The 25,952-nt window shown below is 37.2% G+C and overlaps 1 protein-coding gene across 26 annotated transcripts in view; it reads left to right on the top strand.

Moving 5' to 3' along the window:
- The window catches only part of MBNL1 (muscleblind like splicing regulator 1), a 222,165-nt gene that overhangs the window by 82,423 nt on the left and 113,790 nt on the right, over window positions 1-25,952 (top strand). For 3 of the 26 annotated variants that reach the window (XM_088839750.1, XM_088839740.1, XM_088839746.1), the window contains exon 2: window positions 12,489-12,604. The exons of 21 other annotated variants lie outside the window; for them this stretch is intronic. In XM_088839750.1, the coding sequence (XP_088695876.1) occupies window positions 12,599-12,604 (6 nt within the window). In that variant the 5' untranslated portion in view covers window positions 12,489-12,598. Of the gene's footprint in view, window positions 1-12,488; window positions 12,605-15,931; window positions 16,498-25,952 lie in introns of all 26 variants that reach the window. 2 more of the 26 variants (XM_088839769.1, XM_088839774.1) reach the window with 1 other exon arrangement.

Raw genomic sequence — 25,952 nt, 5'->3', positions numbered from 1 at the left:
TGTTTAATCTGGGCATATTATCACCTAGGGTAATCTCTTAGTCCCTAACTTAAAATCTACCCATTCTGGTTTTAGATATGATTCTAATAAACCAGGTGATATTACTGTAATTCAGAACTATGAAAACATACATATTACTTACACATACACATTACTTACTAGGTGATTTTACTGCATAAAAATACAGTTCAGGAATGATACATTAGAACTCCGTGGTGCTCCTAGGATAGACAGACCATTGTAGTTACATTTTTACTTACATTCCTTTATCTGGAAGCTGTTTGGAAGCAGAGGCTGTGCCTTAGTCATTAGAAGCTCCATTGCTCACCCATAGGCCCAGTACGTGGTAAGCTTCAGTAAATACTACTTTACTTGTGTTGACTTTGAAATGGAACAAAATGTGGAATACCAGCTACAATAGTAGCTCTTGATCTTTTTTGCCCCCGCCCTTAAGGTTTACAAAAAGCAGTTAAACTAATTATAACCATTATAGTTGTAAATTAGACCACACATTTTTAAAAAATAAATTTTTATTGGAGTATAGTTGCTTTACAGTGTTGTGTTAATATCTACTGTATAGCAGTAGAACACACATTTCATTAAAAATTGACAGACACCTCTTTGACAGACCTCTTTCATTCAAAGAAACGAAAACTAGCACTATATATAGAACAGCAAGATCACTTGAATTTTCACTTCTAAACTTGATATCACAAAGATAAAAGTACACACCTATAGTCTCATCCCAGTCTAGTAACTGGGCTGAAAAAAAGGTCCATTTAGTTAAGCAACCAAATTGGTTGTTGGAGTTATTTTATGTACTAGGTAATAATATTGCTGATTGATTTTTTTCATTTTTAATCATTTATTCTGTGAATTTTTCTCCTTAAGGCAGTGAACTGAAAAAGTGACATTTTTTTCTGCCGTTGATAAGCATTATGAATAGAAATCAATAGTTAAATTGACCCAGTAAAAGATGCCTGGGACCTCCTGTTGAAACGATAGCATCAGAAAGCAACGTATATAGACTCTAACAAGGCTCAGAAGCATCCTTTGCTTTTATTTTGCATATGCATTAAGTAGCATAAGGCTTCCCTGATAGCTCAGTTGGTAAAGAATCCGCCTGCAATGCAGGATACCCCGGTTCGATTCCTGGATTGGGAAGATGCCCTGGAGAAGGGAAATGGTACCCATTTCAGGGTTCTGGCCTGGAAAATTGCATGGACTGTATAGTCCATGGGGTTGCAAAGAGCTGGACACAACTGAGTGACTTTCACTTTCTTTCAAGTCGCATAAGGCAGTGCTCATGAATTGCATTTTTTCCCCTAGGGAGTCTATATAAACCAGGATTCTGTTCATTAATAGATAGGCTGCAGTCCATACTATGTGCCAAAAACAGGTATATACTCGCTTAAAGTTTGCTAGACTTCTGTAACACATTAGTGTAGAATTTATCTTTTTTACTTTGCTAATCACCAGCTGCTCTTCTTTGACATTGTATTTGCATTCTGTGTGAAAAGTAGATTTTATATTTCATTTATAATTTATCTAGATACATTTATTTATTGGACACTTGTTAAGTGATAAAGGAATTTTATAAGGAGAAAGGATCAGTGTATTAATATTAATAATTCCAACTCCCTTTTATACAAATGCAAAATTCATCTAACTGTGTTTATTTGGTCAGTGCTGTTGTTACATGGATAACCTGAAGGAATATTTTCAAATCAATGGTGTATATAACACTAATATTAATAATTTGAACTCCTTTTCTACATATATCTGTATGTTCTTTAAATATAGGTAAGATACATCTAGATCTGTGAGTAACTGGCTTTTTTTCCTCCTTTCTTCTGATCAGTGTCATTCTACCCCTTTTATATGATAGGTAATTTGTGAAGCACATGGTATGCAAAAACAATATCCCTCTTCTCTTTTTGGTTGTAATGGCTGTTGCTGACCAAAATCAAATAATTTCCCTAAACCATGCTTTCACTTTTCCACTTCTCTAGTCAGAAATAAATCCTCTTGTGTGCTCCCTGAGGGAGGAATAGTTCATCAGGGAATCACTTAATAATCACTGTTCATTAATCACATAGAAAGAATACTTTTTAAATGTCAACTCTGTCATTCATATAAAATGTGTGTTTCCTTGAGGAATCTCTATGAATTACTTGTTCGTTCTCATTGCCTTTCATATATTTCACTATACTCCTTAGGAGCTCATTAATTTTAACTATAAATTGAATGTTGCTTATGTACAGAGTCTGTGAATAACAAGAGATAGCAGTGGCACCTTTTCTTTGATTTACTTGTTATCTTCTGATCATATGAAAAGCCTGTTGATTCAGCTCTCTCCCTGCATAGCTTGTTGAAGGCTGCAGGGAGTGGTATGGTGGAGTTTGCTTAGTTAAGACCTCTTCCTAACTCCAGGTTAAGTGATGTCATATTGGCAGCTTGAACTTGGCCATGGTGGGAGGATTTACACTGTGGAAATTGGCAAATGCTACAACTCTCTCCCCAGAAAGCCACTTGTTAAACACTTAGCAGCACCCACTGGTTATAGAATTAGAATTGTTTGACCACGTGGAATAGCCGTGTAGAATTTTCTTTCCAGATATCTTCTTTCTCTGCTGTTTTATTTATTTCCAGATGCTTTCTTTCTATCCTACTTGCCAGTAGAGTGACTGAGCAAATTACTGATGCTTTCTGTGTCATGGTGTCCTTATCTGTAAGGAAGGGATAATAATAGTACCTGCCTTGGGATGGATATGACGTTGAGTAAGAAATATACTTTTCTCAGTCTAATAGCAAAATGCTTGATGTACAATGAGCACCCAAGTAGTATTACTATTTACACCTTTCTGTACTTTAATTAATAGGTATTTATTGATTCCTTACTAAAGTACTTAATATTTTGCTTAGTCCAGTGGGTCATTGATTGAGACTCAGTGCCTCTAACCATATTAGCCTTGGTGCTCTATGGTTAAAAGCCTTCCTTTTTTGCTGTCCCAACCTAACGTCTTCTCTTTTTTTCTGTTTTTCTGCTTAGAGCTTTTTTCTCCCTATATGAGTTTTGCAAACTTTCTTCATACTTAGATTTAGTTTATACATGACCTCTTGTAAGAAGCTTCTCCTCAAACCCGCCCGGGTCATGCTATTGTCCTGCCTTCTTGTTTCTGTAATGCACCCAGTTCATATCTCCGTCACTGTCTTTGGCACGTGAATTCTAATTACATGCATCTTTCTCCCTCTCTGGATTTCAGTGCATGACATGTGGCCTACCACCTTCATGTTTTTGTCGTTTAGTGAAATACTTGTTACATAGTAGACTCTATCGAAAAGAACGTCTGAGTGGTTGTTGGTTGAAGATGTAGGAGACTTTGCTCCTAAAGACCTTATTACTTGGTTGAAGAGATGATAGTATACCCATGTGACATGAAGGTGAACGAGAAAGCATTTTATAATGATATCTATATTTGTGTGAAAGTGAGAGTCGCTCAGTTGTGTCTGACTCTTTGTGACCCCATGGATGCAAATTAAGTTTATAATTTATTTTCATACATACATTGTCCTGAAGTAGGAAAGGTCATTTATTTCCCTGTTACAGATACAGATTTTTATGTTCCCAAATATAAATGAATTGAGTTAGGTTAGTCAGATCAAGCACCTAGCTTGTCAGCCAGGTTTTGCTTTTGTTCTATTTCTGAATCAGAAATACAGAAGAAAGTTTGGTTATTCTTATACGTAATACTTTGTTTTCATTTTCTTTCCCTTCTTTGGGAAACTTTAAGAAATTACTATGGTATTATCCTCCAATTAAAAAAAATAAAAATTAAAAAAACACAAAAACAAAAGATTTTTATAGTGATATTTAAGCATACACAGGATCAGAAATATTGCAACACCTTCTGTGTATGTATCAATCAGAATTTTGTATGCATGCATCCATGTGAACATTTTGTGAATACTTTGTCTGTCTTATTTCATTTATTACCTTCCACGTACCTTTTATCCCTGGCGTCTCTTTTTTTGTTCCCCTGATATCTTTTAAAACAAATCTCAGACATTCTTATCAGTTTACTTATATGTATATAGGAATTTTATGTATTAATAACTTGTTTTAAATATAACATATTTACAAATCTATCAATATTGATAATAATTTCATTGTATCACTCAATTCCCAGTTTACATTCGACTTTTTCCCAATTATCACAGCAAATCTTTTTTACAAACAGATCGCTCAGATGAGCATCTAAAAAATACCTATTTGGATTTTATGTCTTTCAAGATTCTTTTAATCTATGATTATTCCTGCCCCCTTTCCCCTTCATGCTTTATTTGTTGAGAAAAATCAGGTCGTTGTCCTAGAGAATATTTGAGATTCTGAATTTAGCTAATTGCTTCCCAGTAGTATCATTTAGCTTGTTCCCCCATCACCCTTATTTTCTGTAGACTAGAAATTAAAACTAGAATTGAATTTGATTTTAATGCTGCTTCTTATTATTTGGTGAGAATATTTCCCAACTGGTGCTGTGTACTTCCAGTTGCATCCCATCAGGAGGGAATAAATTCATTTCTCTCCACTTTTAGTGATGTTGAAATCTATCAGTAAGTTCAGGTGAACTTGGGCCTGTTCCTATAAAGTTCTTCATCAGATCTGGATCCAGTGGTTTCACTCCATTGTTGAGCATTTTCATAGTACTATGATTTTGCTAGGGATTGTAAAGCAGTGACTTTTAATTATATTATTCTTGCTGCGTTTATTACCTGAAGTTTTTCTATGAAGTGCTTTTCCATAGTATCTAATTGGCAATTCCATAATACAATTTATAGCAAAAGATGATGGAGAAGGAAATGGGAACCCATTCCAGTATTCTTGCCTAGAGAACCCTGTGGACAGAAGAGCCTGGTGGGCTGCTGTCCATAGGCTTGCATGGAGTCGGGCACGACTGAAGCGACTTAGCATGCACTCATGCATTGGAGAAGGAAATGGCAACCCACTCCAGTGTCTTGCCTGGAGAATCCCAGGGATGGAGGAGCCTGGTGGGCTGCCGTCTATGGGGTCACACAGAGTCGGACACGACTGAAGTGGCTTAACAGCAGCAGCAGCAGCAAAAGATGGAGAAATGCATGATTTTTTATTTACCAATATTCAGAATCAGACATTAACTACTAATAAAAAAGCGAAATACAGTTATAGATATATTCAAAGTATTCTAACACATTTTTACAAAATTTCCCTTAGGGAAATTCTTTGAATTTTTTTTTTTTTTTTGGATGAATGCATTTTGATAACATTACTTCTCATTGAAAGTTCCCTTTCCTTTTTTGTTTACTCTAAATATACTGCTATCTGATTGAGCCTATTCTCTCAGAAGTTATTTGTTGCTCATCTTTTTTCTTTGGTAAGCACCTGGTTAGGCTAGCTACTTGGGATGTAGACACTGGCCCAGCTTTTTCACAGAATATATAGTTTGGGTTTGTTTCCTATTCATAATATGATGTGATTAAAAAAAACAGATGTTATCTATGAATCTGATTTTGCTTACTCTCATATTTGCTTACTCTATATTATACGTTTTTAACAAACAATATTTTTAGTTGATTTTAGAGACCCTGGCCCTAGTCTCTGAAATAAAAACAGTAAAGAGATTTGAAAGTTGTAACTGCTAACCCAAAGAAAAACTGAGTGAGTGAGTGAAGCCGCTCAGTCGTGTCCTACTCTCTGCGACCCCGTGGACTGTAGCCCACCAGGCTCCTCCGTCCGTGGGATTCTCCAGGCAAGAATACTGGAGAGGGTTGCCATTGCCTTCTCCAGGGAATCTTTCTGACCCAGGGATTGAACCCTGGTCTCCTGCATTGCAGATAGATGCTTTAACCTCTGAGTATGTGTATATAGGGCACTCTATGTGAGAAATGAGGAAGTTTTTATTTTTATTATTTGGAAAGGTAAGAAGAGGGAATAATGAGGACCTCCCTAAGACAAAAGACAAAAGTAAATGCTTAAGATCCTGTGCTGTCTTAATATAAGCAAGTATTTGAACTTAATTTGACTTCTGTTTTCAGGAACTGAGGGTGACATTTTATGGATGTCTTTATCTCCTATAATTAGAATATGTTTTGTCAGGGTTTTTTTTTAAGGTGTTTTGGATTTTAGAAAACATGTATCTAAATCTTTGTAAACATCTTGTATGAATAGCCAGTGTAAATGGTACTAGTAAGACCCTCCTTTCTCTATAGGATTTGTGATAGGAGATAGCAAATACAATATCATGTTGAATTCACCAGAAAAATGTATTCTGCAAATCTGAGGTTATAATTTATATTGTTTTGCTCAACATGTGCTGTTAATGTTGTAAATTTTAGGTATTATTTCAATAACCATTGTAATTCCAAAAGTCTTCTCAGATATTTTCTCTAGAATAGAAACTCTTTTATTCATGTTCAGATAGTACGAAATAGCTGTCATGATTACTTGAAATTAGGGTAAAAGGCAGATTCCTGGAATATCATTAAATATACTTTTTTGCAATTGAAAATCAGGAAGATAGAGAAATTTTACATTCGGCTTATCAGTCTATGCTAACATGTTTTATGATGTATGATGTTGCAGAGAAGTGCTGAGAGGCAAGAGGTGTTTAAAAGCAGCAGTATTAGGTTTGCTTGCTAGCACCTTATCAGGAAATTTGAAATACAGAAAACTAAACCCTTTAATTGTGGTATCTGGTAACTGAGGATTAAGCTGAATTTAACTTTGAAGATAAGAATTGATATTTATATTATGTCAATGGAAACAATAGCTGTATTTTTGACTCGAGGAAATCGCTTAATCTAAATAGCATGAAAGCTGACCCAAAAGTGTACTCATCCATAAATATTGACTGTTTTAATTTGTTGAAAACGGAAGGCTAACGTCAAGGATACAGTAGTAAACTTCTAAAAGGAGTTGGTGAAAAGTAAATGTTATGCAGCACGAAAAGAATACCAGGGGGAAAATTGACAGAGAAGAATAACAGGAAGATTAGTCATTTCTGGAAGGAAAAAAAGGTGGGGAATGGGGGAAGAAGTATTTTAAACAGGAAGGGGGAACTGGAAGTACCAGTGCTAACAGACAGATAGGAGTTCATTACAGGGCAGAACTGGACTTTAAAAAAAAAGAATAATGCTGGTCACATTTAGTTACAACATAAAGTGTTTATGTCAATAACAAACAAAAATAAAATGGGGACATTTTCTGTTAGGGATTCAGAGAAATAAAAGAAATTATGTTGAAATAAAAGAGTGATATTTACTCATTGGCCAAACTAACCTGGCTTAGGTCACACAGCAATGTCCAAGTGCATAAAGAAAACAGATTTCTTTTAAAACAGGTGAACATTCTACTGTTTTCAAGTGTTAGGTAGAACCAAAACATTCTGGATGTCTTAAAATAAGTGTGCTACTTGGTTTGAAATAATTTTCATTTATCGTTTACTTATCTGACAACTGAAGAGGTAACAATCTCCAAATACTTTAAGAATTGTTTCTATAAATTCTCAAAAATATAAACTTAACTCTATATATCAGATGAAGTATATATGTGTAACAGTCCCCATAACAGAAAACAAGAAAGTTAACATCACAAGTGGTGTGTGTGTGTTGGTAGAATCCTATTAATCCTTCTTTTCTGTTAGGGTCATTCATGGAACAGCTTTTGCTGGACACGTTTTCCAATCTTTCTGAATGTTCTCATCTGTCAAAGGGTAATAATAATATATATGCCTCCAAGTTGTGTAATAAGGATTAGATCAATTGGTAGATACAGACCTGGAAGTGGCATTTTGTCTTTCTACTTTTAATCCGATATCCAGATGTTGAAACACAGGCTTGTATGACATATTTCCAACTAACCAACATGGGAAGGTGGATAATTGTAGTAGAAGCTCTTACTGATGCCTTGATACTTAAAATGTCATATACTAGGTTACATATGTATCCATACTTGACATATAAAACTGTTACTTCTGTTGATCATCTCTCAGTAACTACAGTAAACAGTAAATTACATAAAAAGTAGTTTTCAAGAAAGTAGATATCTATTAGGTTATATAATCACAGCATCAGGACAAAATTTGTGTATTCTCCTATTTAGAAAAAATATAAATGCAGAAAGTGGCTTTGATATTGAAATAACGATATCAAATTTTAAAAGGTTATCTAACTAATGTAACTTCAGAGATCCAAGACTACTGTTACTTTAGGTAACCACATGGGACATATTCTATATCACTTCATTTATAGAAATGTGGTATGCAGTCAGGTAAGCATTTCCTGTTGATTTTATGATAAATTGCAATACTTTCGTGACTCATGTACACACACTTCCTGAGATGCAGTCTGATTCCAGCACAGAATAACCAGTTTGCACAAGCACCAAATAACTACTAAACAGTTCTCTTGCTTTCTCCCTCTCTCGCTTTCTCCCCATTTCTACCCTTACCCCACATGCAGACACTCTTTCCGTATACACACACACCCAGCCTCCCAGGCATAATTTTGTAGGAAATGTTTATTTTCCCAACTACAGAAAACAAACCTTATCTCAAACACTGAAAGTCCTTCCTTTTCCTGGTTTGGAAATACTAAGTCATACTTGGAGATTTTCTTTAGCCAGCATTTAGGTTTATTTCAAGCATAAAAAGTTGTGAAGACAAAATGACTCAGAAATTTGTAATATACAATTGAAGCTTTTCACTTTTAGGTCACCAGTACATATCTAGCTGACTTGTGTTAGTTAAGGATTGATTACAGTTGGTACGTTGTTTAATTTCCAGAAGAAGCTGGGAAGCTCACTGCAGCCTTTCCTGTTTTGATATGTGTACAGGCAGAGTTGGTGCTTATTAATATATTTCTTTGCAGATAAAGCCAAGTTCACAGAATTAGATAAGAGAGAGCCGACCTAGTAGGAATTGATGAATAAGAAATTGTTAATTTAGTCATCCACAAACATAAATTTATTATCTGACACCTTTCTAAAAGTAAAGTGTGTTAAAATGATCAGAATCATATTTCTAAGTTTTTAATTGCAATCATTGACAGCAAGAGGTAAGAACTGTAACTTCAGTAGATAAGACAAAGAGTCAGAATGACTATATATATATAATATATTTATTTATTTATATTCGTATGAAATTCAGATGACTGCATCAGTGAGTCATGATCTTCCTAGTCTGTCACTCAGTAGTGCCAAGGTCATAAAATCATTTTTTATGTTCTGTCTTATGTAAAAGCCCGTGGAGTTATTTTATTTTTCCCACCCAAAAAATTCCAGAATCTATTTCTAAAAATCTTGAATAACTTGTTTTAATTCAGTGTTAACATTGGACATTGAGATAAATTTAAATGTTGTTGTCAGCAAAGAGAAAAATCAAGCTTATTGGATACAGTCTATAATTCCAATTCCTAAGGATTTCTGCAGAGAAGGTAGTTGTCTAGAAATAGGGTAAAGAATTGTCATCTTCCTTCTGTAGAAACTTTTGATTGTAAAAATAATTTAGAGTAAATAGGCTCTAATGCATCACCCCAGGATATGCCACATGGGTATGTAAATTTCTTCCTGCTAAATGCCACCAAATGGCTGCATTTCTTACAGCTGGTGGCTAAATTCTGACAGAGAGTTGATACCTCTACCATAACTGTATTTTCTCTCTGAAGTTTTCATGGATTCTTATGATAATTTATATCAGGTTAAAACCAAAATAAGCTAAAGTTGGCCAGAATTTGTCCAGAGAGTTAGACTTGCTGCCAGATTAATTGCTTGGTCTCAGTATTATTGGTTTCTCAGACTTACACATGGCTCCCTAGATGCTTGATTTGAGCTGTCTGACATTCCCTAGATGGCTTTGTGTCCTTAACAGCTAATTCAAAGAAGGTCATTTCAGCTGCTGAATATTCAAGGAAGTATCCTAGTCAAAGGTTGGTTGCAGCCGGTGTCTCAAGGGATGAACCTTGGATTTCTGAAGCTTCCCCTGAGCTCACAGTTATTGTCTTGACCCTACACATGATAACATTTATTTGCCAGTGATGGGAATAAAAATAAATATGACTCTCAGCAGTGGTAATCCCCCCAAAAAGAATGACTGACACTGTGAGGATAATAATGTTACTACTATGTTATTGCCTCTGAAGATATGATATATTGGAATAAAGTATGAAACTGAGTTTGTCCTTTTTAAAATCTGAGAATAAAACATTTGTAAATTCCTTAAATTAGTAAGTATCATTAAGAAAAATGATAGAATTTTGTATTGTGTAAGCTTATCTACTTGTTAGTTGCTCAGTTGTGTCCAACTCTTTGCGACCCTTTGGGCTGTAGCCTGCCAGGCTCCTCTGTCCATGGAATTCTCCAGTCAAGAATACTGGATTGAGTAGCCATTCTCTTCTCCAGGGCATCTTCCTGACCCAGGGATCGAACCTGGGTGTCCTGCTTTGCAGGCAGATTCTTTACCATCTGAGTCACCAGGGTATACGACATTATGTACTTTATACATGCTACTGCTGCTGCTGCTAAGTCACTTCAGTCGTGTCCGACTCTGTGCGACCCCATAGATGGCAGCCCACCAGGCTCCCCCGTCCCTGGGATTCTCCAGGCAAGAACACTGGAGTGGGTTGCCATTTCCTTCTCCAGTGTGTGAAAGTGAAAAGTGTAAGTGAAGTTGCTCAGTCATGTCTGACTTGTAGCGACCCCATGGACTGCAGCCTACCAGGCTCCTCCGTCCATGGGATTTTCTAGGCAAGAGTACTGGAGTGGCTTGCCATTGCCTTCTCTGACTTTATACCTACATTTTTGAAAAGGAGCAGGGGTAGAAGATCCTTCTCCCACTAGGGTTCTGGCCAGAACTGACATTTCTTATCTCCTTTATGTAAGAATCTAACATGTAATCAGCTTTCAGGAGGCAATAGAGGGTAGGCGTAGGCACAAAACCACTTCAGGAACTACATTCCCTGAATCCACAGTTTACATTTGCTGTTTACAATTCCTGTGACCTTTGGCAACATCTTAACATTCTTACCGGGCTAAATAGGAACATATTTACCTTATTGAGTTGTTTTGAATCTTGAAGAAGTAAAGGTCTTACGAAATTCTAGGGTACGCAATAAGTACCGTATACATATGATCTGTTTACCTAGACTTTGTAAACCAGAACTGATACTGAAGTTTTCACACGTTTAAGAGCTCCAGGCTGAAACTATCTATAACCTGGGTTCAGTGATCATTTTTGAGTCCTGTGACCTTAAACATGTGACATAACTTGACTGAGCCTCAGTTTTCTCATTTGCAAAATGGGGCAGTAATAATACCTGATTTTGTTGCTGCAAAGATTAAATGGGATAATACATGTAAAGCAGTCAGTGCCTGGCACCTCTTGGGTATGTGGTATGTGTTAATTACTGTTCTGATTTTTACTTTGATGTTTAAGTGAACATGTGAAGTATTGATACATGAGCAACATATGATACTCAGAATCTGTGTCTGTAGGGTTTCCGTTTTGCTAATGAGGATTATTATTATTTACTGTGCAGAGAATACGTATGTTGGTGTTTATAATTATTTTCTAATAAGTAAACAACATTTACTTATTAGGAGAATAATAGTAATGTGTTTTTCACTTACCCTTTGTTAGATTATTTAGATTTTTTAAAAAAATCTTAATTTTTTTTGTCTGTGAGATTTGAGCTCTGAATAAATTAGTTAAATAGAGTAAATGTTTTGTTAGTGATTTACCTTCTATGTCCAGACATATTCTAGCCACTCATTAAGTTGAGTGCCACTGGGAGGAAAAGCAACTCATCAATAATATAAAAATGGGAATAAAAGAGAGAAGCAGAGAAGACATTGCTTCTTCTGTAAAATAAAGTTCATGAGACCTGATATTTCCCCATCTGTCGGGAGTGTTGTAAAGATTATGAAAACATAAGCGTTTGTAAAATGTAATTCTATGCCAGAAAGGCAAATCAAGTATTATGAAAGAAATGACCAGAGTTGCATGATGACATTTATTTCATAGGGTAACATCCTTTTTTTCATTAATAGGAAATGTTAGGGCAAAGTACCTGCTTCTTAGGAGTGGGAAAGGTAAATGAAAATTGAACAAAGATTCATCAAGTCTTCTTTATGATAAAGTAAACCTTTAAGACTGTGTTTTCCATAGAATTAGGAACGTGGGATTTCATACGAAAAGTATATTTGTCACCTTGTTTGGGGAGCAGATTTTAAGCACGATCACAGGAAAACACCTGTTTTGACAGTCTGTGGGAAAGGCGCAAACATACGGGCAAACTCTGTCTAGGTGTAGAGTAAACAAGAATGCTTTGGCTAGCATCCTGCAAGGAGTCGGGTCTAAATGGTCTGCTCCAGCTTCTGCTGCTGCTGCTGCTGCTAATATTGCTGGGAAGGACAAGTGGCTGACCTGGCATATCCTTTACTCTTGGTGCTGCCCCAGTCACCCAGGAAATGTTGTTTAAGGGAGCCTCCTGGATCCTTTTCATGGCACCATGGCAAGAAGAAGCAGTATCTTATCTATTGAAGATAAAGCATGGAATTGGCTAATGGATGCTGGTGAGTGAATAAGGCAAGTGGGGAGCCAGTTTACTAAGTTACCTTTTGGGCAGACCCGCTCTCCTGAGGACTGAGGTGGCATCCCTGGGAAAATGGCATCTATAGTCTGAATCTCAGAACTTTGTTTTAGAAAGAAATCATAGTTTTAACACTAGTGACCTGATCCATTATACCATATATGTTCCATTAATAAGATTCATATTTATTCCCAGCTTGACCACTTGAAAGTTCTAATCCTGAAGTTTGTTAGCTGTCTCAGTATATGGAGTAGATGTTATTTCTTAGGCCCTATTTAATCTTCATTCTTGTTTTTCACTTGACCCACAGTGATTTTTTTTTTAAATAACTTTTCAGTATATGAAAAATTATTTTTCCTTTCAAATCTAAATGAGCCACTCCTTTTTTCAACACAATAAGAATATAGAATTTTAAATTAAGAAACTATATATTACATATAATTCTTGCCAGGAATATTCTTTTCAATTCAAGTTAATTATGTAAGGAAATTAGTAAGATACTGTTCATATTAGTCAGATAGTTGCTCACGATGAATCTTTGACATTAGCAATAAAGAAATTTCATTGCTAATGTATTTAACTGCCAATATAAGATAGTTTCCTTGAGCGAGTTTCTTGATTGGTAAAATGAATAATTTGAATGAGCTAACCCACTCCAGACCTCTTGCCTGGAAAATTCCATGGATGGAGGCACCTGCTAGGCTATACAGTCCACGGGATCGCAAAGCAACTAAACAATTTCACTTCTCATCTCAGTTTTTCTCACTCTAAAATTTTCTCACCCTAAAATTTCCTTTCCCCAAAGCAGAGGCCCATTTTTTATAACCCTACTGTGAGATTTGAAATACATATGTATCTCTTCCATCTTATAATTTATATCAGAGGTGAATTTGTGCCAATTAATTAATAGTTTACCTGTATCTTTCATGAAAAGATTGGCAGATACAGAAATATTGAGTTTTTCATAGAGGTGTGGACCACGTTTTTCCAGAATAATTAATCTATTATTAATAGGTATTTAATAAAAACTTTGACAATCAGATTTAAGAATTTACTCAGAGCATAGTAAAGGCCCTGACAAGCCATGACTTTAATGTCATTTCAATTTTTAAGAATGCTATTTGACCATAACTGCCCCTCCCCCATCATCTATGCTTTTCAAGAAGTTCCTTTTCATATGTGGCGGGACTATTCAGCCAATAAATGTATATTGAGCACCTAGTGAAGGAACTAGCTGCCCACTCCAGTACTCTTGCCTGTAGAATTCAATGGATGGAGGAGCCTGGTGGGCTCCAGACCATGGGATCACGAAGAGTTGTCAACGACTGAGTGACTAACACACACACACTACACCTACTGTGTTCCCAGCTTAACCAGGTGCAGGAATACAATTGTAAGCACCTTTGTCAAAATTTCTTCCTTTGTGATGCTTAACATTAGGGAAACATTGGTTTAGATTATCTAATCATACTACTTTTAGGAAGATACTTTAGTAGCAATATCATGTTTATTTTTAAAAAGCCATAACCAATTTTTCTATTTTCACTGACAGTCCTGACATACTATTCTGTCTGAAGAGCTTATAATTGAATGGACTGTACTATTTAAATTGACCACATTAATTCAGTTTCTTGTCTTCTCTTCCACATTTTTTATTTGTATGTTTTAGTTTTTGTTGTTTAGATTGTTGAAATTGATTTTCATGAGAGGGATTGAGAAAAGAGGTCAGAAAACAAACTGTAATTGATTTTTAAAAATATTTTAAGTCAGACTTACTACATTGAAAAAAATGTCGGCTTCCATTTGGTTTCCACCATAGGGACTCTTTTCATCTTTTCTTATGCAGACCTATCATATTGACATGATTGTGTCTTAAAAAATGAAGCTTTAGTTCAAACAAACATCTGTCTCCACTTAGGCACTGTTTATACAATAAAAGTGTTTTTAAAGGGAAATTCATATTCCTTATCCTCTTACACAATCTCAGTTCTCTCAAATTTAAAATACTAGCTGCTTGGGCAGTACTTACTATTTTGTAGTATAAGGATTATTTCATTTTATAAAAATATCTGACCCTTAGTGACTTACTGGACACAAGTTTTGCCCAAGCAAGTGCTGCTTTTATTGCATGTTATTAACACAATATATAGGACATAACCACATGTATATGAGACTGGGGATGGAAGTCAGCCTTTCCCAACACACAATATTAGAGTTATTTGAAACCGAGTAAATAGATTATTATTACTCTTCTAGTTAACTTGGACTTAAAGATACACACACACACACACACACACACACATACATATAAGCAAATACCCACACACACACACACACACACACACACACATACATATAAGCAAATACCCCCCCCCACACACACACACATACATACATATAAGCAAATACCCAAAGTCAAGATTACACACACAGAACTTCCATTAGGCAGTAGTATTTCTTTTAATTTAATTCTAAAACAATATAAAATGTTATGCATGGTTAATTTGCTTCTCATCTTGAAACAGTGACAGTTCCTAAATGAGTCTGATTGTTTTAGTTTTGATTCATATTAGGGATTATTAAAGTTCTACCAGAGTTTATATTTAGTCTCTAGCTTGATTTTATCCAGCTCATTAAAGCAAGATTGTCTTAGGGTCTGTCTCCTGTAACTGTTTAATATTTAACATTCACTTGGCTCCTCAAGATAAGTTCCTGAATGTTTGTGAGCAGTTGAAGAGCTGTGAATAGTGGTTAACCAAGCTATAGGTGTCTCCATGGAAAATAGAATATTGTGAAGCCCAGATTTAGGAGAATCTCAGTGAGTAGTTATCCGACAAAGCATTAAGAACTACTGAGTTAAGCTCATTTTTCTTTCTGCTTCCTCTTTTTTCTCTTTTTTCCATCTCTGCCTCATCTCTGAAAACTCTTTGTTCACTTCTTTTTCTTTTTATTCTTCTTATCTCATTGAATTCCTTCAGTCTCCCTCATCTGATCATAATAGAAAATGATGTGTTTGATGAAACATGTTGTATTTAAAAAGAAGTTTTAATGGTTTCTCAATTTAAAAAATCAACTGGGTTTAACCTTCTTGTTGTCTTCTCATTTTCTCCTCTCATAGTGGATAACTTTACCTTTTGATCTCTGTAGTCTTGTGGATCAGCACCCTGTGACTTTTTTGTATTTATAAATTCCCTTATCTTAATATAAATGTTATAATAATGTGCTTTAGGAATTTTATGCCACTTACTAGATTTTTAACCTCAACTCCAGTAGACATACTATAATATGTCTTCCTTACTTTTCTTTCTAGAACTAGAGCTTCATCTCCCCCCTCAGCTGTGTTTTTGGCTGTATGTGGGATGCTAGAATGGCCTGTCTTCGTGTATCTTGTTGCACTTTGCCGTCGCTTCTTACATTCTGTTGGTGAATTTTGGTGATTCTTTTCAAGCGCTTCTTGAGCTCTGTGCTAGTTGTTTCCGTTCCCTTGTTCCCTTAGGGTCTCGTGCTGTGTGGTCATGTCTCCACTTCCTTGGCCCTGTCCATTGACAGACCCTTGGGTTCCCCGATGGCTGCCTCTGAACCCCTGTGAGGGCGGGAATATTCCTCCCCTGCTGCTACAATTGAGCGCCCTGTGCTGGGTACCACGTTGCCCTCTACACCTGCTTTCAGTTGTTAAGGCTTCCCAAGCTTTGGCTGCGGCTCAGTGATCCTGCTGTCAAAACCCCTCAAGCTTTCCTAGCCTCGACACTCAGTGGTAGCAGCAGGTGTTGGGATCTCTCCAAGCCCCTAAGACCCTGGGAGCAAGAGACTGGCCGTTTGACATAGACCTCAGGAGTTTTCAAAGCACCAGGAAACCTCTGCAGAAGATATGTAAAGGTAAGATTCTGATTTCTCCAGGAAGCAGCTCTAGATGCTAAAACAACCTACAGCCATTAACTTAATGTAGACTCCATAGGTAGGCTATCCTTGGGCAGCTCTGTATCTGATGATAGAACCAAAGTAAAACACTTCTTTTAGGAATTTGCTGTGATAGTTACATGTCTATTTGATTTTATTTAGATTAAACTTAACACTGAATAGATTTTTAAAAAAATACTTTTTCCATCCTTTGAAGTGGAATTTGTGAAGGACATTTTGGCTTTGTGTATCTTGTCAGAGAATCTTGTTGAGAGTGGAAACACTTAAAAACAAAATAGAAAGTATCTATTTTTCAAATGCCTGTATTTTATTTACCTCTCCATTCATGTTGAAAACCAGAAACATGAAATGGTTATTTCCTTACATTTTTCAAACTCAAATTCCGAAGTCCATAGTTAATTCAGAAGGAATGAGAGAAGGGCAGCTCAGTTCATGGTAGTGCCAGGAGGATACATTATTGTCCTTTGTCAAAAATTACTGCTTGTTGTTCTAAATGTAGCAGTCTCTTCTCTTTTAGAATTTAATTTCGTTTATTTTTTTAAGAGATTATTTTCCTGCCTCTATTTCTTGGGAGAAGATTTTGTTCCATTTACGTGTAAAATTCTGGATTAAGAATACTTGTGGGGGTGTGTGAGGGATGGGAGAGAGCACTGCAGCATTTTGGAGTGAATGGCAGAAACCATCTCTTCAGCATTACAGCTTTTTTGGCAACTGTTACTTATTTATAAACTTTATTTTTATTTTGCTTCCATTCATGGACATTATTCTGGAAAGTGTTATTAAGACACTTCTAATATGAGGTCCAGAGAAGGCAATGGCAAGCCACTCCAGTACTCTTGCCTGGAAAATCCCATGGATGGAGGAGCCTGGTGGGCTGCAGTCCATGGGGTCACTAAGTGTCGGACATGACTGAGCGACTTCACTTTCACTTTTCACTTTCCACTTTCACACATTGGAGAAGGAAATGGCAACCCACTCCAGTGTTCTTGCCTGGAGAATCCCAGGGACAGGAGAGCCTGGTGGGCTTCCGTCTATGGGGTCACACAGAGTCAGACACGACTAGCAGCTTAGCAGCAGCAATATGAGGTCATTGGTGGCCTTACTATCAATTCATGCCTTCTTTTTTCCTCCCTTTGTTTTCTTCTCAATAAGGACTTAATCTCTTAATTGATTCCCTGTAGTTGGAATCAAGGCTATTATTAGCTTACTGTCACACTGAAACACTTTCATCTCAATAAACAAAAATGTAACAGATTTTAAAAATGAAAAGAAGTTTTGACTGATAGCTGTACAAAATGAAATAGAAGATTTATCTTTGATGGTGCTTATTTTAGCATGTGTATTTTTAAAACTAAAAGATGTTCAAGTATTTTATTTACAATTGAAAATATTCAAGTTTTATTCCCTCTAGACTTTGAAGCATAAGGAAATGGAATGTTCTGCTGTCTTTCAGTGCAACTAATTGAGTAATTGATTTCACATGTAAAAACAGAAAAGGGAAATTTTAATGCTTTGATTCTTAACATTTATAATGAGTTTACAGTTTTAAAAAATGTATGACACCGTGGAAGTTAGGAGTTTGCATTATTCTCAAGTTGGCTTGTAGAATGCTTTTTTTCTGTTTTATTATCTAGAATTCTTATATTCTACTGGGACAAGAAATGAAACAGAATGTACATATAAAATTATATATATGTATAAAATTTTAAAATGATTTAATTAGGTGAAGACAGTATGATAGATTGTACTTATGGCCATTTGTAAAATGTTCTTACAATTTTAAAATTACTTTGTGGAACATAATCAATTAGTGATGTTCATTGTATTTAATGTTTTAGAAGAAAGTAAACTGCATGTAAGCAGGAGGACACAATATAGTAATATTTAGAATTTAGTGGTTGCTGCATATAGGGAAGGTATAAGATATCCCAAATTAGTGATGTCATTAAGATCTTAGCGGTTAGCTGAATAGAATAAATAATAGTAATAAATAAATTGAATAAATTATGGAATGACTATTTTGGAGATAAGGAAACAGGGCCAATAATTCATAATTTCTTAAGCTCAGAGACAAGACCAGAATCCAAGTCACTGAATTCTAACCAGTGCACTTGTTTGTATGTGATTCTGTTTCTTAAAGTTGCAGTACATTTGAAGGGCCAGAGCAATGTCAGCAGAGCAATGAATGGATTCCTGGACCAAAAGAGATTTTCTTCATTATTTAGAGTTTCTGACCATGGCTCATAAACCTGGTTTCACTTCTCCAGTGTAGCATGATTGGGGCCTTTAGAATTTCTTTTTAGTTTCTGTCTTGTTTAGTGTGGCTTTCATTATATTAAGAGTTTGAAAAGCACATTGGAAGGAAATAATTGAAATATTTTTGTTTAATGAGAGTGTAGAACTTCTGCCATCCCATTTATTTCAGTTTATGATCCTGTAAATTTGACAATCTTCCAAAAAATTACATTCTTAAAGTTGAAAAGATTAGACATGTATGCAACTATAGGCAGTATATTTTCTGTTTCTAAGCAGAAATTTTAATTGACTTCCTTTGTTTCCAAAATTAAAAAAAATTATTCAGTTTGGAACTTTGAAGATATCTATTTATGGTATCATAAAGGTGGGGAGAATGTGCTTTGTCTGTAAGGAAACGGTAACCCACTCCAGTATTCTTGCCTGGAGAATCCCATGGACGGAGAAGCCTGGTAGGCTACAGTCCATGGGGTCGCATAGAGTCGGACACGACTGAGTGACGGAACGAACGAAACGAACGAAAGTTGGGGAGAATGTGCATTCTCTGTAATACAGTAATTGTGTGAAATTATTTGATATATTTATTAATTAAATGCATTTGGTTGCCTGACTTGAAATTATTACTTCAAAATTCAAATTCTCCCTGATTTTACCACACTGCTGTCAGTACTTGGGGCTTACCAGGTGCCTCAGTGGTAAAGAATCCGCCTGCTGACACGGGAGACACGGGTTTGATCCCTGAGTCAGGAAGACCCCCCTGAGAGAAAGCATGGCAACCCACTCCAGTATTCTTGCCTGAAGAATCCCATGGACAGAGGAGTCTGGCAGTCCATGGGGTCTCAGAGTTGGACATGACTGGGCGCACACACAATGTCATCACTTAATAGGACCTTGCTTAAGCTCTTTTACTATGATTCTTGGGGAAGTATAAGTGTAATCCAGTCCTTTTCCAAGATGCTCACTATCCAAGACAGACCTAGGGGAAAAATGCTTGCAAAACTAAGAATATAAACTCTGAGTTCTCCTTTAACAAAGTTCAATTTGAAAAATACTTAAGTACTAGAGTATTTTGGAACAGAAACTTGTAACGCGTAATTTAGAAAAAGTATGAAGTACTTATTCACTGAAAGCTTGAAAGTCTTCAGTTCAGTTCAGTTCAGTCGCTCAGTCATGTCCGACCCTCTGCGACCCCATGAATCACAGCACTCCAGGCCTCCCTATCCATCACCAACTCCCGGAGTTTACTCAAACTCATGTCCATCGAGTCAGTGATGCCATCCAGCCATCTCATTCTCTGTTGTCCCCGTCTCCTCCCACCCCCAGTCCCTCCCAGCATCAGAGTCTTTTCCAGTGAGTCAACTCGTCGCATGAGGTTGCCAAAGTATTGGAGTTTCAGCTTTAGCATCAGTCCTTCCAATGAACACCCAGGATTGATCTCCTTTAAAATGAACTGGTTGGATCTCCTGGCAGTCCAAGGGACTCTCAAGAGTCTTCTCCAACACCACAGTTCAAAAGCATCAATTCTTCGGTGATCAGCTTTGTTTACAGTCCAACTCTCACATCCATACATGACCACGGGAAAAACCATAGCCTTGACTAGACGGACCTTGGTTGGCAAAGTAATGTCTCTGCTTTTTAATATGCTATCTAGGTTGGTCCTAACTTTCCTTCCAAGGAGTAAGCGTCTTTTAATTTCATGGCTGCAATCAGCATCTGCAGTGATTTTGGAGCCCCAAAAAATAAACTCTGACACTGTTTCCACTGTTTCCCCATCTATTTCCCATGAAGTGATGGGACCAGATGCCATGATCTTCGTTTTCTGAATGTTAAGCTTCAAGCCAACCTTTTCACTCTCCTCTTTCACTTTCATCAAGAGGCCTTTGAGTTCCTCTTCACTTTCTGCCATAAGGGTGGTGTCATCTGCATATCTGAGGTTATTGATATTTCTCCTGGCAATCTTGATTCCAGCTTGCACTTCTTCCAGCCCAGCGTTCCTCATGATGTACTCTGCAGAATGCACTGGTCATAGCAAACACCCTCTTCCAACAACACAAGAGAAGACTCTACACATGGACATCACCAGATGGTCAACACCGAAATCAGATTGATTATATTCTTTGCATCCAAAGTGGAGAAGCTCTATACAGTTAGCAAAAACAAGACCAAGAGCTGACTGTGGCTCAGATCATGAACTTCTTATTGCCAAATTCAGACTGAAATTGAAGAAAGTAGGGAAAACTACTAGACCATTCAGATATGACCTAAATCAAATCCCTTATGATTATACAGTGGAAGTGAGAAATAGATTTAAGGGACTAGGTCTGATAGAGTGCCTGATGAACTCTGGACAGAGGTTCGTGACATTGTACAGGAGACAGGGACCAAGACCATCCCCATGGACAAGAAATGCAAAAAAGCAAAATGGCTGTCTGAGGAGGCCTTACAAATAGCTGTGAAAAGAAGAGAAGCAAAAAGCAAAGGAGAAAAGGAAAGATATAAGCATCTGAATGCAGAGTTCCAAAGAATAGCAAGGAGAGATAAGAAAGCCTTCCTCAGCGATCAGTGCAAAGAAATAGAGGAAAACAGCAGAATAGGAAAAACAAGAGATCTTTTCAAGAAAATTAGAGATATCAAGGGAACATTTCATGCAAAGATGGGCTCGATAAAGGACAGAAATGGTATGGACCTAACAGAAGCAGAAGATATTAAGAAGAGGTGGCAAGAATACACAGAAGAACTGTACAAAAAAGATCTTCACGATGAAGATAATCACGATGGCGTGATCACTCACCTGGAACCAGACATCTTGGAATGTGAAGTCAAGTGGGCCTTAGAAAGCATCACTACGAACAAAGCTAGTGGCGGTGATGGAATTCCAATTGAACTATTTCAAATCCTGAAAGATGATGCTGTGAAAGTGCTGCACTCAATATGCCAGCAAATTTGGAAAACTCAGCAGTGGCCACAGGACTGGAAAAGGTCAGTCTTCATTCCAATCCCAAAGAAAGTGAATGCCAAAAATGCTCAAACCACCGCACAATTGCACTCATCTCACACACTAGTAAAGTCATGCTCAAAATTCTCCAGGCCAGGCTTCAGCAATATGTGAATCGTGAACTTCCAGATGTTCAAGCAGGTTTTAGAAAAGGCAGAGGCATCAGAGATCAAATTGCCAACATCCGCTGGATCATGGAGAAAGCAAGAGAGTTCCAGAAAAACATCTTTTTCTGCTTCATTGACTATGCCAAAGCCTTTGACTGTGTGGATCACAATAAATTGTGGAACATTCTGAAAGAGATGGGAATCCCAGACCACCTGACCTTCCTCTTGAGAAACCTGTATGCAGGTCAGGAAGCAACAGTTAGAACTGGACATGGAACCACAGACTGGTTCCAAATAGGAAAAGGAGTATGTCAAGGTTGTATATTGTCACCCTGCTTATTTAAATTTAAAAGTCTTAGGTTAGTTCAAAAACTAAGGTCTGTTTAATCCCAATCATAATGATCCCTGAGTATTTATAGTGTCACTCAGCTCATACGACTCACGCCTCTCAATTCCCACTTGTTTCTATTTCCCATGTATTCCTTGTGCCTTTGTGGAGTGTATGAGAATTGTGTAGACTCTTGGGCTATGAGCAGAACATTTATAAGTGACACTGAGAAATGTCAAATGTACATAAGCCTTTTATGATATATTTCCTCAGTAGTTAAATAAATAAATCAAAGTTCCCAGTCTTGTTAGACGTATCTGTGTAGAAAAGAAAGGAAGAAACAGAGCTGAACTTGGTTCAGGGAAATGAAAGGACAGATCTAGGGATGGTCCCAGATACTGACATTTTTGATACTTTAGGGGAGTTTTACACTGTTCAATATCCTTTTTGTTGTGTGGAAATGAAAGCTTATTGAATTATTCAAGGTTAAGATATGTCTTTAATTGTAATTTATTGACTACCTACTACTTCTAGTCATTACAATAATTATCTCATTTATTCTTCACAGAAACATCTGGAAGTGTGTAGTACTACTTTACGTTTACAAATGAGGAAACAGGCTAAGAGAAGTTGAATAATCTGCTCAAGATACCATAACTGGACCCAGGGATTCCAACTCACGACATATGGCTCCAGTGTCCACACTCAGAGATTCTATTAATTGCAAATTCTGTCAGTGAGTGCTAGTTCCCAAATTCAGTCCTGCCCCTTTTTATGACCTAGTGCCATTAAAGTGCTCCTTTTTAAACCCCTTCCCAACTCAGTCTAGGCTGCCGATCATCACTGGCTATTTGACCTTGAACAGGTGACTTACTATCCTCTTTTAGTCATAGTCCCACTTGCTCTGAAATAGGAGTAATATTATCTCCTTGTCTTTTTATGAAAATTTAGTTTAATTTAATGGGAGTGTATGCCAGGCACTCAGCACAGTGACTAGCATATAGAAAATAGCTATTGAATTGTTGATGCTATTATATAATTTTCTCAAGGTCACACAACTAAGAAGTGATTGAGTCAGAATTCAGACCCAAGTTTGTAAGACTGAAAAACTAAGCAAGAACATGTACATACACACTTTCCACAAAGCAACAGCAGTAACAACAGGATAACAACTGCAGAGCAAAAACTCATGCTTCCTTCAAACTCTGATGTTACTTCTTATGCCTAACCATACCTTTGATGATGATTGAATCATGATGTCATGAATGCTGTTGGGAAAAGTAGCATTGTTTAGTGGCCAGGGGAAACTAGAGGCTTTCAAAAATTGGAATTCCAGCTCCATTGCTTGCAAATTATTTGGTATTGGGCAAATTACATAACACCTCTACAGCTCTTTATCTACATATGAAGCTAGTAATAGTACCTATTATATTGGGTACAATGACAGAATTTATGTAAATTAAAGAACTCCTTTAATAAATAACTTTCCTTAATAATTAATTGGGATGTACATATTTCTTTTAAAATATGATATGTTCACAGAATGAGATGCATGGTTATGAAAATCCTAAATGGGTTGGATCTTGGTAATTATATGATCTGTCATTCTCCCAAGAATCAATATGTTTTCACTGTCAGTAGCAGGCCTGTAGAGAAAGATGGGGGAAAGTTATCAAAAATCAGAACTGACCCAAACATGGAGTGGTTTTGCCATCAGGAACGTGGATGAACTGCTCGCAATTCAGTAATATTAGTGACTGGCATCATGGTCACCAGTTGGTGGGAATATGTGGGCACAGTCTGGTTAAGCAGGTGGTAGGTAGTAGCAGTGTTCTTTCCCTTTTGAAACAGAACACAAACCAGCAGGTGGGGTTAAGTCCTGGAGAGAGTTAGCTTGGACTGAGTGTCAGAGGTTAATCTTGAACACTCGTCAGAGCAGGGACTTCTGCTCATATGTCTCACCTCCTTTACTAGATTCTCAGCTTCTTGAGGTCAGAGAGGTTTATTATATTTCTTTACAATGCCTTGTACAGACTCTGGGAAGTAGTGTACACTCCGTGCATGTTTGATAATTAAAGGAAAGAATAGATGTTCTAGAAATGGGACAGAAGAACTCATTTAAGGATATTGCAGCCATCAAAGGGACTGGAATGGAAAACTGCAGTTGCAGAAGCCTAGCCTGTCCTGGGGCTCCTTCAGGGACTGCTAAGCTGCTACTGCTAAGTCACTTCAGTCGTGTCTGACTCTGTGTGGCCCCATAGACGGAAGCCCACCAGGCTCCCCCGTCCCTGGGATTCTCCAGGCAAGAACACTGGAGTGGGTTGCCATTTCCTTCTCCAATGTGTGAAAGTGAAAAGTGAAAGTGAAGGCGTTCAGTTGTGTCCGACCCTTAGCGACCCCATGGACTGCAGCCTACCAGACTGCTCCATCCATGGGATTTTCTAGGCAAGAGCACTGGAGTGGCTTGCCATTGCCTTCTCCGAGAGATGATGCTAAACATCCTATAATGCACAAGACAGCCCATCACAAACAATTATCTGGCCCAAAACATCAACAGTGCCAAGGTTGAAAAACCGTGGTCTAAAACATCTAGCACCTGCCTTTGAAAAAGGCAGACCCTCAACTGCAGAGCAGGAACTTGGATTGGCCAGAGGTCTTGGGTTGCTCCCAGGAGAACAGACGGCCCAGAGGCTTCAGGGAAGACCTAAAACTGTTCCCTTGTCAGTCAAACAACAGACCTTTACCAAGCCAGTATGGGCTAAGCTTTGTGCCAGTGTCCCCTTCCGGGACAGTTGTTATTTAGTTGCTGAGTCATGTATGACTCTCTTGCGACACATGGACTGCAGCCTGCCAGGCTCCTCTGTCCATGCAACCTGCAAGGCTCCTCTGTCCTTGGGATTTTCCAGGCAAGAATACTAGAGTAGGTTGCCATTTCCTCCTCGAGGGGATCTTCCTGACCTAGGGATCGAACCTACATCTCCACTCCTGCATTGCAGGCGAATTCTTTACCATTGAGTCACCAGGGAAACCTCACTCAGGGACAGAGAGAAGGGTTAAAGGCAGATCCTAGGGGTCGACCAGAGAGCTGAATGTATGTAATCTTTGTAAGGACAGGCTTAGGGACCTAGCAGAATTGAGACTGTCATTGTAGCCTGATTAATGAATGCAGGAATAAAATAGTCCCAACTGTTTATAAAACTTTTCAAGCTGAGGATATATTTAAAAAATTAAAAGCTATTGGAATCAATTTACATTCATTTTTCAGGCAGTTAAAAATGATTATTTCTGGCATTCAAACCCAATTTTCATGCCAGATTTGAAGAAAAATACATCTGTAAATGTGTCATTAATCTATATCCCCTTATATAAAGAAGTTATCAAAATACAGTTTTAGATATGTAAAATTGTAATTTGTAGTATATGAGTAAAATGAGCTTATGTGGGTGATTTGGAAAGTCGGAGTATAATTATAAAAGTTGAAATACTTGTGGGAAGTGGTCGGTAAAATTTTATTTAGTATAAAATTTACTCCTTTTTTGATGTCTGTTCTCCAAAATAATAAGATAAAAGCATCTTTCAATCAAAGTTTGTATTAAAAACATAGTGAAGTGAAGCAAAAGTCGCTCCGTTGTGTCTTGTTTGTGACCACATGGACTGTAGCCTGCCAGGCTCCTCTGTCCATGGAATTCCATAGGCCAGAATACTGGAGTGGGTAGCTGTTCCCTTTCTC

Source organism: Moschus berezovskii, chromosome 1 (assembly GCF_049115385.1).
Source record: "Moschus berezovskii isolate FMDL1 chromosome 1, NW_MosBer_1.0, whole genome shotgun sequence".
Lineage (NCBI taxonomy): Eukaryota > Metazoa > Chordata > Mammalia > Artiodactyla > Moschidae > Moschus > Moschus berezovskii.
This window is presented reverse-complemented; position numbering and strand designations above follow the sequence as displayed.